The 18,930-nt window shown below is 36.1% G+C and overlaps 1 protein-coding gene across 10 annotated transcripts in view; it reads right to left on the reverse strand.

Annotated features, from left to right (window-relative positions):
• Nost (Nostrin) overlaps window positions 1-18,930 on the reverse strand; it is a 205,149-nt gene that overhangs the window by 85,585 nt on the left and 100,634 nt on the right. For 6 of the 10 annotated variants that reach the window (XM_073974021.1, XM_073974023.1, XM_073974022.1 and 3 more), the window contains one exon: window positions 15,087-15,269. The exons of the other annotated variants lie outside the window; for them this stretch is intronic. In XM_073974021.1, the coding sequence (XP_073830122.1) occupies window positions 15,087-15,269 (183 nt within the window). The remainder of the gene's footprint in view (window positions 1-15,086; window positions 15,270-18,930) is intronic. 10 annotated transcript variants of the gene reach the window in all.

Genomic DNA, 18,930 nt, shown 5'->3' on the forward strand with positions numbered 1-18,930 from the left:
AGTTCACATTTTTAGTAGTTCTTTAGGTTTTCACGGTTTTGCTTGGAAACCGTGAGTCCTAGGTAAATGGCCTAAAGAGAATGTTGTAGCTGCGAAAATTCTTAACAAGATTGACCTTTATGATATTTTCGTATGTTTTACCGTTTTTGAGATATAGAAGTTCAAATTGAGACAATGCACTGACTGTATCGCCTCCTTATAAAACAATGTCATTACTGAAATTTCCCAAATTAAACTTATATATCTTGAAAATGGCACAACCTAGAAATAAATCATCCAATTTTGTAGAGAATTTTCACAGCAACAACATTTTCTTTAGTCCCATTTTCATATGACTTACGGTTTTCAAGGAAAATCGTGAAGATTTAAGATCAAAACCTAAAAATTTGAATTGAACCTCTATATCTCAAAAACGGTAAAACCTCCGAAAATATCATAAAGGTCAATCTTGTAGAGAATTTTCACAGCTACAACATTTTCTTTAGACTCATTTCGATACGACTTTCGGTTTCCAAGCAAAATGAAATCCTAAAAAACCCTAAAATTGTGAATTTTGATCGCGATTTATTTAAAAATCCCTTCGGCGATTTTTTCTGTTTTTTTTTTATTTTTCTTATCTATGAACATTGCTGTTTCAGAATCCTCAAAAACATCCCATGTGTAAGCGGTTTCCATTAAAAGTTAGTTAAGGGGCACTGTGCATAATATTGTTTTATAAGGGGACCATACAGTCAGTGCATTGTCCCAATTTGAACTTCCATATCTCAAAAACGGTAAAACCTACAAAAATATCATAAAGGACAATCTTGTGGAGAATTCCTCTGCTACAACATTTTCTTTAGACCCATTTACATAGAACTCGCGGTTTCCAAGCTAAATCGTGAAAACCTAAAGAACCCCTAAAAATGTGAACTTAAATCGCGATTTATTTTAAAATCCCTCCGGCGATTTTTTGTTTCTTGATATTTCTCATCTATGAGCATTGTAGTTTCAGAATCAGCAAAAACTTCCGAGGTGTAAGCAACTTCCATTTAAATTTGTTAAGGCACACCGTGTACACTTTTATAAGACCAAATTTTGTCACACATTCCAAACATCACCAAAATTGGACAGATATAGGGTGTTTAGTGCAGCAAGTACAGCAATCGGGCGAAAACAAATATGGGAACTATATCCAAATATGAACCAATTTCGATATAATTTGACACATTTATTTTTGGACCGAATTCAGTCACACATTCCGAATTTCATCGAAATCAGATATATACAGCATGTTTGGTGAAGCAAATACGTGAAATCGGCCGAAAATATATATGGGGGATATATCCAATTCTGAACCGATTTCGATATGATTTGGCACATTTTTTTCTAGACTGAATTCAGTCACTCATTCCAAATTTCATAAAAATCGGACGTATATAGGGTGTTTGGTGCAGCAAATACTTGAAATCGGCGGAAAATATTTATTGGAGCTATTTCCAAATCTGGATTTCGATATAATTTGGCACATTTATTTTTAGACCAAATTCAGTCTACATGGGAACTATGTATATCCAAAACTGAAGCGATTTTCACCAAAAGCAATAGCGTTCTTCCTATAGCTAAAAAAAATGATATTCCCCAATTTTCAACTGAATCGCACAATAAATGCGACCTGTACGTTGCGAACGGACATGCATAAATGGACTCAGAAAGTAATTCTATGTATATGCCTAGAAGGAACTATGGGTCTATCTCGTTTCATTTTGTATGTTACATACAAATGCACAAATACATAATACCCCTTACCACAGTGTAGTGTAGAGTATAAACACAGGCTTTTGGTATCATTGAGATTGCATCTCTTTCTTACTTCTCTTCTATAGAGCATGGGCCCTGATAATATATTGCAGCAACTTTAAGTGGCTATGGGCCAGGTCATCTTAGACCTAATATATTCAACAAAGACATTATTCTATCCAACCTCTCTGTTTTATCCACTATCCTCCTCTTTTTCCTGTCCCCCGTCCTTTCCCTTCCAATCGTTTTCTCTCATTCCAGGATAAGCACAATGGACAGCTTGGTTTCCGAGAGAAGTGACTGCCTACAAGCAACGGCAGCTGCGTGTCCTACAACCAAGCCCAATTAGCCTCGTCTAACCTTTCCTTCAGTATCTATCGGAATAAACACATATTTCGCCAGCCATGCCACTTAATATAACCTAACACTGTGCAACATTTTTTCTTCTGACCTCTGAAGCAAATTTGTAGATAAGGACTAAAATAGCATATATGAAGAATTAAAGAAACTCAAAAACTACATTTATTGTTTCAAATTTTAAAATATATGTAAAAATTCCATAATTTGTATACTTTTTGCACCATATCTCCAAAAATGTTAAATTTTTCTTAATATTTTCTTTTGAAAAAATATTTTCTGAAATGTAATACACAACTCCTCAGAACACTCAAAATGCCTCTATCACGTTTTTAGTACATTTTTTAACGACAATTTAATGTGTCAATAATGTGGTGAAATCCCAAATGCGAGAATAAACTGTTCGTGTGAACAGTGTTTGAAATACGAGTTGTAAAAGATATGATACAAAATACCGATGAAACAACATGAAATAAGCATTTTAGAGTTTCAGAATGTTCTGAAGAATTGCTGAGAACATTATTTGGAAGATTTTTGCAAAAGGTTCAACTCCCAACAGTTTAGCTGATGCCGACCAGAATTCTAAAAATTATGTACAATTTTCTATATTTTACCGATTTTGATACCCTAGATGGAGTTTTTCTTATGTGGTCAGTTCAACAGATAAGTTCTACTAGTTTAGGGCTACAATATTGCTAAAGATAGCAAGACCAAATTCCTATTCGTTTCTGAGATACAGCCCCGATAAATGCAAAAAAATGTTGTTTTAGCCCGGTTTAGATGAGGCCATAAAATCCGAATTGGATTTGTAGACTCAATATGTACTTTCAAAAACTGAATAGTAGAAGTTGTTTGCATTTTCAGTGTTGCACAGTGTAATTGAAACAGTTTTAAAATTGTTATATTCTATGAGTAGAAAATTCTATATATCCATTGTAAAGAGTCATCTTCAAATCTTCTATAGATGCAATACCATAATAAAAAATCTTCTTATTTGGTATATAAATTAAACGTATGTATATTGTAGTCTGGAAGATATTTAGACAATTATTCACTTACCATGTTGCGCAAAGATATATTTAAAAAATGTGGCCAGTACTTTGTTAATTTTAGCAGACAGAATGTACAAAACTTACCTAAAAATAAAATCAAATTACATTATTAGTAAAATACATACATACAATAATTATCTGATTATTAAATTAACTTTAAGGGATTAATGCATGGATAGGCAATGTGCGCTTACTGAGAGCAAGTGAGCGAAAACTTCAATGTAAAAAGCATTGCTCTCAGTAAGCGCACATTGCCTATCCATGGATTAATGGAAATCAAGATAACATTTAGTTATCTAAATATTGTATATTGGTTGGCATTACTGAATTCAAATATTGGCAATACAGGAGGTGGTTATGTAGTTAAGTCGACAACCGTGCAAAGATAAATAGTTTGAACATAAACCACCATTTTGTGAAGTGTTGTATGTGGCGGGTGTGACTGAATATGGTGTGAGTCTCTACTGCGTTGGTGACTATCTACATAGTTGGTGAAAATTATACAAGTAAGATAAATAAGATTAAGATAAACAAAGACACAAACCAATGTGGTAATTTGAATTATTTACGATAAAGTAAAATACATTTTTCTAATTTATCTAAAAAACGATATAAGTTGAGAATACATTTACACTACATTTACATTAGTGCTCATTATCGGGATAACTGCCCAATCTTGAAATATTTTACCAGAAATTTATCCAAAGTGCACTTTATCATGGAAGTTAGCTTTAACAAAATATACTGAAAAATAAGTAATTTATTTAACAAACACCTTAACACCGTGTTTTATTTATTTTATTACACTGTGAACCGACATTTTGGGGGGTGGAAAATTCCTTTTAGAGATGAATACTCTTGGTGAGTATATACAGAACCCAGAAGGACAGATCCGCCGTGAGTCGAACTTTTGAGATATGGCGTGATGAATATTTCGCTGGAAACCCTATAAGCCCTCAGATATTAGCGTTATATCTGTGTCCGCTGTTGCTTTAGCTTATTTTTGAGATTACATTTCTTCAGCAAAATTAAATGAGGATTATTTTCGTAGAGCACTTTCTATCTCGGTTCCTTCAATGTCCTTTTTGTCTTTTTTTCAAGAACCACATTGAAAGTACCATAAGATGGCATTTTTCAGCTTCGTAATGTTCTGCAAAAATGTCGCTCAGAAGATTTTAGGTACGGTTCCTAACGACATGAAATCGATATCGTGTTGTTTTAGCGGTATTTTTTCAACTTTACCCGAAGCTTGCTCTAACAACCCTATGTCTATTTATTTAAATATATTGATTTTAACCTATTAATAATCTTGAATTCTCTGAGTCATTAGAAATATTGATCATAATTGAATCTCGCTTAGCCCATCACGTTTCTGTCTTTTTTTTTGTAATACAGATCCGGATATCCAAAATTTGGAACCGGGTTTTCCGATATTAAAACCGAATTTTTAACCGGTTAAAAATTGTTAACCGGTATACATATGTACATCATTAAAAAGCTATTAAAATTGTCAATCAGATGTGATTATCATACGTGAGAAATGTAAAGCGGTTATGACGCTGGAATAAGAAAACCGTATTCTTGAACCGTTTCTTAACGCTTGTTAGAATACATTTCACTGCGTGAAAAAATTAAGATCAAGGTCTGGGGGTGTGGGTGGAAAATCCCTTTTAGGGGTAAATGCCCTTGGTGTGTATATACAGAACCGCGAAGGGCAGATCGGCCATGAACCGAACCTTTTCGTTATGGCGTGATGAATATATTGCTTAAGACCCTATAATGAATTCTTTTGTTATAACACTCATGATTTTTGGATAGCTTAATAACTCAGTAAGGCGTATATTTATATTTAAAGATAGTATTTAATTCATATATAACGTTATATAAATAAATGTAAACATTATTCTTCTTGAATATTGAATACGTGAATGCACCACCAGCAAATTTCAGCAAGTATTGAAGAAAGAGATCATTTACCTCTATACCTAAATTTAGTTCGTAAAAAAAAACATATTAATGTTTAATGATACCGATTGTTCTAGCGTACCTTTTTTCAAATGGCAATGCAACTTGATGGTACCTTTCCCCATGTTCGTCTGATTCTGAATTTAACTGTTTGTTGAAATAATCCAAGTGATGATGTAAAAATGAATTTTAAGGGACATGTGAACACCAATTCTGTGAAAAGCTTCTAACATCTTCTCTTCTCTACCGATGACTGGTAGGTTTCCGAAAGATGTTTTGAGAGTAAATCTGTAATTACGTCTTTAAAAGCGCTCCAGGCTTCACTTTGGGGTGCATTTAAAGATAATGTAAGTATTTCGTTTTTTATTAATTTCCTTATGTCTGGCCCATTCAGAACACCTAATATATTTCTTCGTTAATCTAGATTATATTATTTGCCCATAATAACTTACCGTTTTTCAACTTTGCTTCACTCTTATTTGGAAAAACTTTTTTCAACGTGGCAAATACCTTCTCATCCTTGGCAACATTTGTTAAGAAGCTTTTCACAATGCCCAGTTTTATGTGAAGTGGTGGGAGCAATATATTTTCCTTCGCGATCAAGGTCTCATTGACCATATTTCCTGTTCCGAAAACGCTTTCCTTCCGTTTCTTCCAACTATGAATTTCATATTGGTCTCCTGCATACCTTGAATCCCAATCGCAAATAAAACACATCCTTTTATTGTATCCTTTCTGAAGACCTGATAAAACCGCGACTACCTTCAAATCACAGCATATTTTCCAATTATGCTGTTCGTAATTAATCCATTTCAATATCTCTTTAAGTGACTCATACGACTCATTTGTGTCCGTACCATAGGCGACTGGTACAGACGGTTTTTTATTAGTTTTATGTAAAAGAACTGCCTTTAGGCTGGAGTTCGAATTGTCAATAAAGAGTCTCCAGTCGCCTGGCACATATATAATGTTCATCGCTTCCATGAGATTATAGACATTAGGACAATAAGCTGCCATCATATCTCCAGTTTCAATAAAAAGTCTGTGGATCGTAGCTTGACGACTCCTATATCCAGAAATCTTTGTAGCTGGAGCTAATAGATAATTTTCTTTTAGGAAAGCTGCTAGTTCCTCCGATTTTCCTTGCGACAGTTCTAATCTTGCTACAAGGCAATCCAACTTGTTTTTATCAACCAGGATCGGTTTGTTTAAATCCTCTTCCTCGGCACTAAATTGGTCATCATTTAAACAGTGAGCAGATAGAGTGGTTGAAAATATTTCTGACGTTGGTCTTATGGGCGAAGGGTGATAATTGGGAAGCGTTAAAGGCATTTGTGCGTTTAGAACTTCCACATAATTATAGATTTTTCTTCTTCGTTTATTTACATCGCCCCCTTATTTACACATGCGTAGCATTGATCGATATCGTGGCAACCGTGGTATTTGTCCAAACCATGGGAACTGTAAATGACATACATCTCTTTCTGGAGTTTTTCCAATCGAGTAACATGTTATAACAACGCTTGCATATTCTGTTCGGGTCCCACGGGACATCAGCTAATACGGTCTGATTAAAAAATTGTTCATATGCTGTAATTAATTCTTGGCTTAAGTGACCTTTCTTTTCAACACAGCTAACATATTGTCCACAAACATAGCAGAACTTATTTATATTTTCACACATATCCATTTTTAATTTTCATTACACTTTATAACTCTTTTATGTAGTATATATGTATGTATACAAGTTGTCTGAAAAATCTTTACGGACTGAACTGCTCAAATGTTTGCTGGCTAAATTTTTACAAAAACATATTCTCCAAGGTCAATGAGTTTTTATGCTATCAAAAAATCATGAGTGTTAAAACAAAAGAATTCATTATAGGGTCTTCAGCAATATATTCATGACGCCATAACTCAAAGGTTCGACTCACGGCGGATCTGCCCTTCGGGGTTCTGTATATACACACCACGGGCATTTACCCCTAAAAGGGATTTTCCACCCCCCAGACCTTGATCTTAATTTTTTCACATAGTGAAATGTATTCTCACAAGCGTTAAGAAACGGTTCAAGAATACGGTTTTCTTTTTCCAGCGTCATAACCGCTTAAAATTTCTCACGTATGATAATCATATCTGATTGACAATTTTAATAGCTTTTTAATGATCGGTTAATCGGTTAACCGATTCATAAAAACCGGTAAAAATTCGGTTTTAATATCGGAAAACCCGGTTCCAAATTTTGGAAATCCGGATCTGTATTACAAAAAAAAAAAAAACAAAGACAGAAACGTGATGGGCTAAGCGTGATTCAAATATGATCAATATTTCTAATGACTCAGAGAATTCAAGATTATTAATAGGTTAAAATCAATATATTTAAATAAATAGACATAGGGTTGTCAGAGCAAGCTTCGAGTAAAGTTGAAAAAATACCGCTAAAACAACACGATATCGATTTCATGTCTTTAGGAACCGTACCTAAAATCTTTTTACAGAAAATTACGAAGCTGAAAAATGCCATCTTGTGGTACTTTCAATGATTTTCTTGAAAAAAAGGACGAAAAGGACATTGAAGGAAGCGAGATAGAAGGTCAAAATGCTCTACGAAAATAATCCTCATTTGATTTGGCTGAAGAAATGTGATCTCAAAAATAAGCTAAAGCAACAGCGGATATCTGAGGGCTTATTGGGTCTCCACCAAAATATTCAACACGCCGTATTTCAAAAGTTCGACTCACGGCGGATCTATCCTTCTGGATTCTGTATATACTCACCAAGAGCTTTCATCACCAAAAGGAATTTTCCACCCCCCGACTTTGAACTCCATTTTGTTGCACAGTGTTATAATTCAAATACGGATTCTTGAACAAGCAGCGCCAATTGCCACTCGGTCGATGACAGATGCTGTTGAGAGGTTAGATGTTCAATATGCCTCACCTCTCGCTCTTTCAAACTGACAATTGGCGCAAGGCAGTATAGACATATTAGTGAAATTTTCAACCAAGAAATAAATCCAGAATTCATTTTCCATTTTTTGTTTGAGCATATTGTCATCCCCATATCTATGTATGTGTATAAACGCGTGTCAAACAAAGGGCGCCATGCATTCAATTGCATGGAGAGCGGGCGGGTGACATATCATGTTTCACCTCAAACGGAAGTTGTATGTCTTCTGAATCACTGATGAGCTGTCATTAGAATTCTATGAATTTGCATTGCATCGCATTGATCATCGATGATCTGTAACTATTAATTAGATGCCAATCAAGTCAAGATTTATTTATAGTGCAACAAATATAACAAATGTCAGCTACATATCGAATACCTATCGAAGATAATTGCAATTAGTAGGGAAGATAATGTCTGATAAATGACAAGAATAAAGTACATATTAAAAGGCAAGCATTGGGGAATCTTAATGAATGACCAGGAGTGATCGGACCAAAGATATATGTATATTTCGAGCTCATAGAAAGGCATTAAACAAGTTCTTGGCGATTTTAATGCCAAAAAAATGGAAAGAAGAAAATGATTGACCCAACAATATGAAACATTCGATAACGGAATGAGGCTGATAGACTTCGCTGCGGCAAAAAAACCCGATGTTTAGCAATACTTCATTTAAACGAATAATAAAACAAACAAAACAACAAAAGGTGGATGTCAGAAAACTGTAATCAGAATAGACAGCTACAGAAGCATTGACCACTCAACTTTCTGTATTGCTCTCCTCGTCCTAATAACATACCTATGTATGTATCTGTGAAAAGGCAAATTAATTGTGCTTCTACAAAAAAGAAAATCTGACATATTGGGCTACCCTGTAATCGTTTCCGCTGGAAAACGAGAGAAATTGAAGAACGAAAATAGGGATTGTTAATCGAAAGTGAAAGCCGACTTTTTGCATTAACTAAAAAGTCTTTAGATTTTGACAAATCAGCTAAAATTCGACATACGATTTTTTTCCGTCAACTGTAACGTGACAAAATGAGCACGTATGTACATAAATGCATCAACATTACGGCTCAGTACCCAATAACACAGTACCTCAAGATACTGTCATTATACATGCATTACTGTGGGAACAGTGCGTTACAATGTAATCTCTACTAACCATTGTAATGATTACTACAGGATAATTCTCATTCGTTTTGTATGACTGTATACTTAAGTATTTCAGTTTGTTGTGGGAATGGCAGGGCTTGCTACTGCAGGGAGCTAGCCACACGGGCTTGAGTGTTCGTAGTCCGCCAACTAACACGGGAGTGTAGAGAGTGTTGGGAAGTACCCCTTTGTTAGCGTAGCACTAGTACTAACGAATGACGACCCAAACAACCGAAACGAATGCTGAATCGCCGAGTAGCCGAACAACCAATACCAACATCGAGTGGCTGAACATCAACAACACGAACCATTTTACTTACTTAGATGGCTTTCATATTAAACAGAACGTCTTGTTCCATAAGCCGAATTAAGAATAGATTTCCAAACGCACCGATCTTTTGCTTTACTTCTCCAATCGTGGATGCCATTTTTGTGATATCTTCTTCAACTTGGTCTTTCCATCGGAGTTTTGGTCTTCCCTTGGTGAGTATACCATCGAGTGGCTCGTATTCAAATGCCTTTATGGCGGGGGCATCTTTATCCATCCTGCTGACCAAGCCAACGCAGTCGTTGTAGTTCGATTCGTTTTACTATATCGATGTCGGCCGGTTCGTGGTTCATACGACGTCGGTATTCACCGTCAACGCATATTGGTCCATAAATCTTTCGAAGAATTTTTCTCTCAAACACACCAAGTTCTACATCATCTGCTTTCGCAAGTACCTATGCTTCAGATCCATACATAAGTACAGGTAGTATCAGTGTCTGGTAGAGTGTAAGTTTTGTTTGCCGAGAGGTGGTTTTACTTTTAAACTGTTTACTTAGATCAAAGTTTCAAAACTTATAAGTTGTTAGTTTTACTTATGGCCGAGTTAGATAAAGTCATTTACTACCTCAAAATTGTAATTCTGAACATCAACAGTTGGTCCGAGTCTACTGGACATCTTGCGTTTTGATAACATAAAGTTTGTTTTGTCGCCGTTGACTGCCAGACCCACTTTGGCAGACTCTTTTTCAATTTTCGCAAGGGAGGCTGTTACGGATCGATTTGAGCGACCTATTATATCAATATCGTCTGCGTAGGCCAGTAACATTATATCCTTATTGTATATAGTCAATGTCATCCTGCATAATCATATAAGTTTTGCAGGGATACCAAATTCAGACATGGCTTTGAACACCTTTGAACGAATTGGGCTGTCGAAGGCGGCCTTATAGTCGACGAACAGGTGATATGTGTCGATCTGTCTTTCGTGAATCTTGTCCAGTATTTGGCGCAGTGTAAAGATTTCGTCAATCGTCGATTTTCCAGGTCTAAAACCGCATTGGTATGACCCGATTATCTTATTGACCATAGGTTTTAAACGTTCACACAGTACACTCGACAGCACTTAGTATGCGATTGGGAGCAGACTTATGCCTCTGTAGTTTGTACACACCGTCTTGTCTCCTTTCTTGTGTACGGGACATAAGAGGCTGTGGTTCCAATCGTTGGGTATGCTTTCTTCCTGCCAAATTTCGGTAATTAACTGATGCATGCTCCTTATCAGCATTTCGCCACCGGTCTTGAACAGTTCGGCGGGCAGCCCATCAGCTCCTGCTGCTTTATTGTTTTTCAGCCGATTAATTTCTGTCATGACCTCGCTTTGGCTAGGTGGAAGACATTCAACGTCGTCGTTTGCGATTGGTTCTGGTGTATCTTCATCGCCGCCCATATTCGATACTAAGAGCTTCATAAAATGTTCCTTCCAGATCCTCAGTACGATATCTCTATCAGTTACCAGATTCCCTTTCTTGATCTTTGCAGGAGAATTTGCCTGCACCATATCCTTCAGTCTGGTGTTTTCTTTTTCTTCTGAAAATACGCTTCTCCTCTCTCCTCTTCTCACGATATTTTTCATTCGGGCTTCGTGTTGCTTCGTGTTTTTGTACCCAAGCACAGATTTTGCGGCAGTTTGAAGTGAGTAGGCTATTCTTTGCCACTGCGCTTCCACATTATCGGGACAAGCAGTGCCGTCTTCCAGCATGTGAGTCTGTTGAGCGGAATAGGCCTGTGCTATCTGTTGTGTTTGCAGCCTCTCGACATCCAGCTTCTGTCCTGTGTTATATCGCACTTTTGCCGCAGCATTAAGACGAGTGCGTACCTTTACTGCTACAAGGAAATGGTCCGAATCGATGTCCGCTCCTCGAATCGATCGGACATCTAACACACTGGGGAGTGTCTTCCGTCTATTACAACATGATCAATTTGGTTTCTTGTTTTCCCATCTGGGGATATCCTCGTGGCCATGTATATTTCGAGGTGTTGGAATCTGGTACTGCTCACTACCATGTTTTTTGCCGATGCAAAATCGATCAGCCTCATTCCGTTGTCGGCCAGAGCAGCGGTCATATGCTCTCTCTAGGCGCTCGTAAAATATATCCTTGCTCTGTTCATCTTTCTCTTCGGTCGGGGCATGGGCGCAGACGAGACTGATGTTAAAAAAAACTTTGCTTTTACACGGATTGTGGCAATTCTCTCATCAACCGGAGTGAAGCTGGAGACAAGATTTTTAAGCCTCCGATTTACCATAAATCCAACACCTAGCTCATGTTTAGTTTCATGGAAGCTATAATACAGTGCGTAATCGTTTGTTATTTTTACGTCTGCCCGGTTCCATCGCACTTCCTGTAAGGCACCTGCTCTGTAGAGAGTCCTGACATTCCAGGTGCAGATTCGCAGATCATGGTCCTTAAAACGTTTTCGGGGTTCGTCGACTTTAGATGGGTCGTTTTTCTTCTTTTTCATTGTTTTTTTTTTTTTCATAGTAGGCGGTGTTTTGACGGTGTGGTTTACTAGCCCAACGCCCAACCCAAGTTTTTAACGTTCTTATGGGTGAACGCGCGGCACATGTTAGCTCACTACCTTTGGCGGATGTTAAAGGCAGCTCCCCAGGTGACACCACGGGGAGGTCAGTGTCCACTTGAGATGAAAGAGGGACCAAGATAAATCCTGGGCTATGCCATGTTAAAGCCGGTCATGACCGTTGCTTGGTATCAACGAATCATCTAGTTCCCGATCACCTTCAAATCGTCTACTGCCGAACAACAAATCACCGAGTTCTCGATCAACATCAAATCATCAGCAACACGAACAACGAATCATCTAGTTCCCGATCACCTTCAAGTCGTCTACTACCAGATCATCCTTAAATCGTCCACCACTGAACAGCGAAACATCTAGTTGTAGAGCATCTACGCCTTAGAAACCAAGTCATCTAGATGCCGGTCATCTGCAAACCGCCTCCATCCGAACTAAACAACGAATCGTTTTTATAAATATTGTTGCGAATAGGGGGCGTTATTAAAAAGTGTGTCCTGTGAAAACTCGTTGGTGGGAAAACCGAAAATCGTTCATGAAAAGTCGACTCTTCAATTTTCTTCCTCCTTGCCTTGACTGTTCAAAGAGGAAATTCATTAATCGTTAGTCAACTTCCCTATTCAAAAATGGGGATCTGGGATGAAGTCTGAACCGAATATGAAATGAATATGAAGTTTGTATGGTCGTAGATCCATACTTATATATACCAAAATGAATGTCACGACGAGCTGAGTCGATCTGGCTTTGTGTGTCCCTCTGTCTGTCCATCTAAACCTTCTAATCAAGCTACAGGTCGCAATTTTGATCGGATCGTCACCAAATTTTGGGTGTTGATGGGGGTCTCGGAGGTGAAGAAGTTTTGGCGATGATCGGATAACATTTAGTTGTCGGAATGGACAAAAAACTTATTTCGAGAAAAAGTCAACGTTTTTTTTCGAAAGCAAATATCTCAGCTTCTATAATGGGTATACCAAAAGCAAAACCTGACAAAGAAAGTAGAAAATATCACCTTTCTAACGATGTAAAGTAGGCTGTCGTAGGTGGTCAAAGCAATGGAGATATCGCAAAAGTCGGTAATACATCCATTTTTTTCATTTTTTTGTAATCACGCTTCAGGTTACAATTTTTAGAGGATCGTCACGAATTTTTGAGGGTTAATGGGGGTCCTATTGATTTTTTTTGGTGATGGTCGGATAATATCAATAACTAATGGAAGAATATAAAATGTCCTTTACATTTTTGCAAAGTAGGTTGGTGGTCAAACGACGAAGATATCGCAAAAGTCGGTAAGGCATCCCATTTTTTGTAATCACGCTATAGGTTACAATATTTATAGGATCGTCACGAAATTTTGATGGTTAATAGTGCTCCCAGAGAGGAAGAATCATATTGAGTTTGGTGATGGTCGGATAATACTCAAGAGTCGGAACGGGCAAACAAATTAATGTGGACAAAAATTCAAAGTCACTATACTGTCTTTGCAAAGAAGCGCGCCTCTGATGTAATGCAAGAACAAGAATGATGGAGAGAATTCTACCCATTAGTCGTTGTTGTAACCCGATTTAAACAAAGTAACTGCTCAATAGAAATCAACGTTACATTTCAAATATTCAAATTAACGAAAATTCGACTGAATTAACTTAAACCTCTCAGTTACATTCGTAACAATATTAGGTCTGTTCGATAATCCAAAAATTTGTACAAATTTGTACAAACTTTTATAAAATGCTGTTCGATAACAAACTTGTACAATAAAAGAGAAATAGTTTTTACTTGCGAAGTTATCGAACAGGCCTATTAATTATTTTAGTTCAGTTCGTCTTAAGCATTTGGTATAAAGCCAAAGTGGATGAACAATTTAGTGTTGTGGTACCCGATGGAATTGCAATTTTTTCGAAAAACATCTTTTATCGAATATCTCAGCCATTTTTTTCGAATTTCGGAAAAATTATTTCGGCACAAATGGTCACAAACCTAGCACAATTCAACACAACTCAGCTTTTTTCGAAATTCGCAAAATTGCAATTCCATCGGATACCAAATGTCTCCCTAAAAGAAGTGTTTACCAGTGAAAAACTTATGCACAGGGGTAGTGTTGTAGGGGTTTACATAGTCTATATATCTGACTATAGCTTTCATTCATTTGTTGATATATGTATATTCACAATAGGAAAAATGTTTGCAATCAAAAATCGACTTTTAAAACTGTCGATTTATGCATACAACTAAAAAGTCGATTTTCCGATCTTTCGGCTTTTCCAAATCAGTAAAAATACTATTTTTAATTTTTTTTGTCAACACAAAGTCGGCTCAAATTAATTTACAGCTTTGATAAAATTGTTTTCAACAGAGGGTGCTAATCACGGAAAGGGGAGTTCTTATCCTTAACCAAAGTCGATGTTGATTTTAGATATTTTTTATTTCGAAACAAAAAGTCAATTAGTCGAGTAATAGAATATGATTTAACATGATTACAACAAATTTGTCTAGAACTTAAGAAGGCAAATATATATTTAACCAAGTGGATGAAGTCTTAATCCTTCAGGTCTGACTTTTTATTATAGACCATATTGCAATACCCAAGAATTAATTAATTTTGCTATGAAAAAATATCAGAACGAATTGGGTGAACATTAATTAAAGTACATGTAAATTGTGTTAATAACAGTGATGAATTTATGTTACGAAAATTTCAATTTTATTTGAGAGGCATCCAATTACATTCAAATGGGTGAAATAGTAGGTTTGCTGTTAATCCCAAATCTGGTCATTAACAGATGTTATTAAGATTAAGATTTCAGGTGATTTGTGGATACGATTTGGTGATTAAAGTTCTTAGTGGTGATGGTGGTGGTGGTAGTTGTAAAACATTTGCAGCCGTAATGTTGAGTATGGGGCCAGGAATAGGATGTTTGTTGAATGTGTCGAGCGTGCACCCACACATAAACATTTGCTAGTTGGCTTACCTGGTCCTGACCTGGTTCTAGAACTTCACTGTAGATTGAAGATGAAGCTGCTGCTATTGAAGAGGCATTATCACCATTTAACACCTTTTGCAAATCAACTGAAGATTTCGAACGAGACTTGGAACGTCCAGATGAACGACAACGTAAACTTTTTAGCACCGATTTGGAACGTGAACCGGATAACTTTGGAATTGTTTTAAAGAAGTAAAAAAATAAAGTATTTGAAAAATAAATTTTAATAATTCATAAGAAAACAAAATCAATAAATGTTAGAAGAAAAGTGGGCATGCCGTGGATAATGACATAAAAGAAATGTTCATTTATGTTATTGTTGTTATTGAATTTCACACACACGCACATTGAGTTATGATTGGTGAAAAGTGATTTTCCATATAGGGGGGAAATTGAGGCTTAGTTTTTTTAAATTTTATTATGTTTTGTGGTATTTATTATTATTTTATTTTTCTTTTTCATAGTCATGTGTGTATGTATGTACGTCTGTCTGTAATTTCATTTCCGGCCAGTGTTGTTTGGTCATCACTGACCATTTTTATTCGGTTTTACAATTCCAATTTTGGTGTTTGAATTGTAATTACTATGGTCGTGAAGTGTAGAGGAAAATTTGTGGCATTCACTTGTTGTTGTTGTCGTTTTTATTACACACGCGTTTTCGGGGAGCTATAACCTTTGTAATAAAAGAAATGTCAGGAATTGTGTAGAAAACTATACTGGAGAAGATTGGCAGGAAATAATAATACCCTAAATAAAATATGAACTTCTCTTGAAGTCTTCTATAGAAAACAGAAGACCCCTTGAGGTCTTCCATACAAAACAGAAAACCTCTTAAGGCAACAAAAGACCTCTTAAAGTCTTTTATAGAGAACAGAAGACCTCTTTAGGTCTTCTATAGGCAACAGAAGACCTCTTCAGGTATTCTATAGACAACGGAAGACCTCTTGATATCTTCTATAGACATCAAGAGACCTCTTGAGGTCTTCTCCAGACAACAGAAGACCTCTTGAGGTATTCTATAGACAAAAGAAGACCTCTTGAAGTCTTCTATAGACAAAAGAAGGCCTCTTGAGGTCTTCTATAGACAACAGAAGACCTCTTGAGGCCTTATATGAACAAAATAAGACCTCTTGCGGTCTTCTACAGACAACAGAAGACCTCTTGAGATCTACTATATACAAAAGAAGACCTCTTGAAGTCTTCTATAGACAAAAGAAGGCCTCTTGAGGTCTTTTATAGACAACAGAAGACCTCTTAAGGCCTTATATGAACAAAAGAAGACCTCTTGAGGTCTTCTATAGACAACAGAAGACTTCTCGAGGTCTTCTACATACAACAGAAGTCCTCTTGGGGTATTCTGTAGACAACAAAAGACAATTTTTCATTTGTACCACACGTCTCTGGAACACATTACCCCACGAAATCCAAAGCATCAGCAACGTTTTTACCTTTAAAAAACGAATTTTACATTTCTTCTTGAATAACTGATCATTTCACCTAAACCCACTTTAATATTTTTCTATATGTAATGATTTTTTACTACAAAACCATTCTCAAAGATCTTTCCCTTAGTTAAGATGGATATCTCATGTCAATTAATAATTCTACACTGTAATTATAAGATATTATCTTGTTGTGTAGAAAAAATAAAATAAATAAATAAATAAGACCTTATGAGGTCTTCTATAGACAACAGAAGTCTTGAGGTCTTCAATAGGCAACAAAAAACCTCTTGAGTTTTTCTATAGACAACAGAAGACCTCTTGAGGTCTTTTATAGCCAACAGAAGTCTTCTTGAGATATCCTATAGACAACAGAAGACCTTAAGAGGACTTTTATAGACAACAGAAGACCTTAAGAGGTCTTCTATAGACAACAGAAGACCTCTTGAGGTCTTCTACAGACACTAGAATTTATAGACAACAAAAGACTATAGACAACAAAAGACTTCTTGAGGTTTTCTATAGACAACAGAAAAGCTCATGTGGTCTTCTATAGACAAGAGAAGACCTCTTGAGGTCTTCTATAGACAAAAGAAGACTTCCTAAAGTATTCTATGGACAGCAGAAGACCTCAAGAGGTCTTCCATATGTATGTATAACAGAAAACCCCTGAAGTAAGATCTGCAGTTTTTAAATTTTTAAATTCTCAGAACTTCTTCTAAAACAGGCACCATACAATTGTATAATTAATTAATTTTTTTCTTACAAAGTATAAGACAAATAACGTTGTTTACCTTGCATGCTATTCTCTGTTTACACCTCCACCTAAATGAGCATTAAATTAACTTAAACGGTTGACTTTAAAGATATCTTTTCATTTAAAGATCAGTTAACGTTAAATCTTGTGAAACAACGACAATGTTAGGTGACAAACGCACATACAATTGCAGTTATATCACATACATGGAGCATAGTAAAATATAAAAATACTCTATACGCTATGAGATGAACACAATGTTCATTTGTCACAAAATACAATGAATAACACCAAACAAGCAACATATTAAATACCGCCAACATTTAGAGCATGACAGTGTACATTAAAAAAATAACAACAAATGCACGCAACCATTCAGTAACACTCTGAAACACTAACAACCAAATGCAAACTGATCAATGACCTCCAACAGCTCTAACTGAAATTCAACGATTTTAACAGATTTTTCTTAATACCCACAATTTTCATGTGCATCCAACAACAATTATGTCAAATATGGAAATTAACATACATATGTATGTACATACGACAAAGTTTATATATACGTAATTATGTTCACATGATGTTCAACATGATTATTGTCAATACATCAAACAAACAAAGCGAATTAATAGGTGTGGGTGCAACCATGTTTTGATTGTAAATAAAGACTGATGATCACTCCATGCATTTTATATCCAAATCAAAAAAGATAAAGGGAATAAAGCAAAATTTCCCACAGAGCTGAATTTAATGGAGTGGCAATAGAAGTAATTAGGGTCAAAGGTAATTATTGTAGCCTTTTCTGGATTTCTCTCAAAAAAGCTAAATTTTGTTGAGGTTTATATTCGCGATCGAACTGACGAATTTTCGGTAATTCGAAATCTGATTTGTAGCATTTACTTTATTTGAATTCATTTTACAACATCAACTACTGTATAGAATTTCACTCACTATTTTCATGTTTATTTTGCGATTGTTTTTGTTATTTACATTCATCCGTCTGTTTGTACATACATATGCGTATTTGGAAATCGAATAGCATCTCTCTTGAACAATGGAGAACATCTTAGATAGTGAATGCTAGAGCAGTCTATGCATCATTGAGCGAGTATAAATACGGGAGAGTAGCAGGTGGGTGAGTTGAGTTGTAATTCAGAGCGAGAATTAAAACCGCCAGCTATATAATCAGCAACCTAAATGGAGTAAAGCTGGGTGCTTAGCAAAATCTTGAGTTAATAATTGAAGTGAATAACGTCAATAAAACATTGTTGAATCTAAACGAACCTTCGTTTTATTTGGTACGAAACGTATCGGGGAATAAAACAACGTCTACCCGTCGACGTTACGCTGACTGATCCGAAAAGGTGTGCACTTTATTTTAATCAAAATTTTGTCGAACACCCCGATAGTGACAGGTCGAAGAGAAGAGTACTACGTCACATTAGATATCTTGCTGCCGAGGATGAAACATCACAATTTACAAAGGATGATGTTGCGAATGTTATCAGGAACGCTAAAAGATACAAAGCGTTGGGACGTCATGGAATCTCCATGGTAATGCTGAAACAGCTGGATGTGTCGGGAGTAGAGTATATCAAAAAGTTGTCAACCTGTCGCTAGCAACCCACAT

The sequence above is a fragment of the Musca autumnalis genome, unplaced genomic scaffold (genome assembly GCF_047663935.1).
Source record: "Musca autumnalis isolate F117 unplaced genomic scaffold, ASM4766393v1 scaffold_3, whole genome shotgun sequence".
Lineage (NCBI taxonomy): Eukaryota > Metazoa > Arthropoda > Insecta > Diptera > Muscidae > Musca > Musca autumnalis.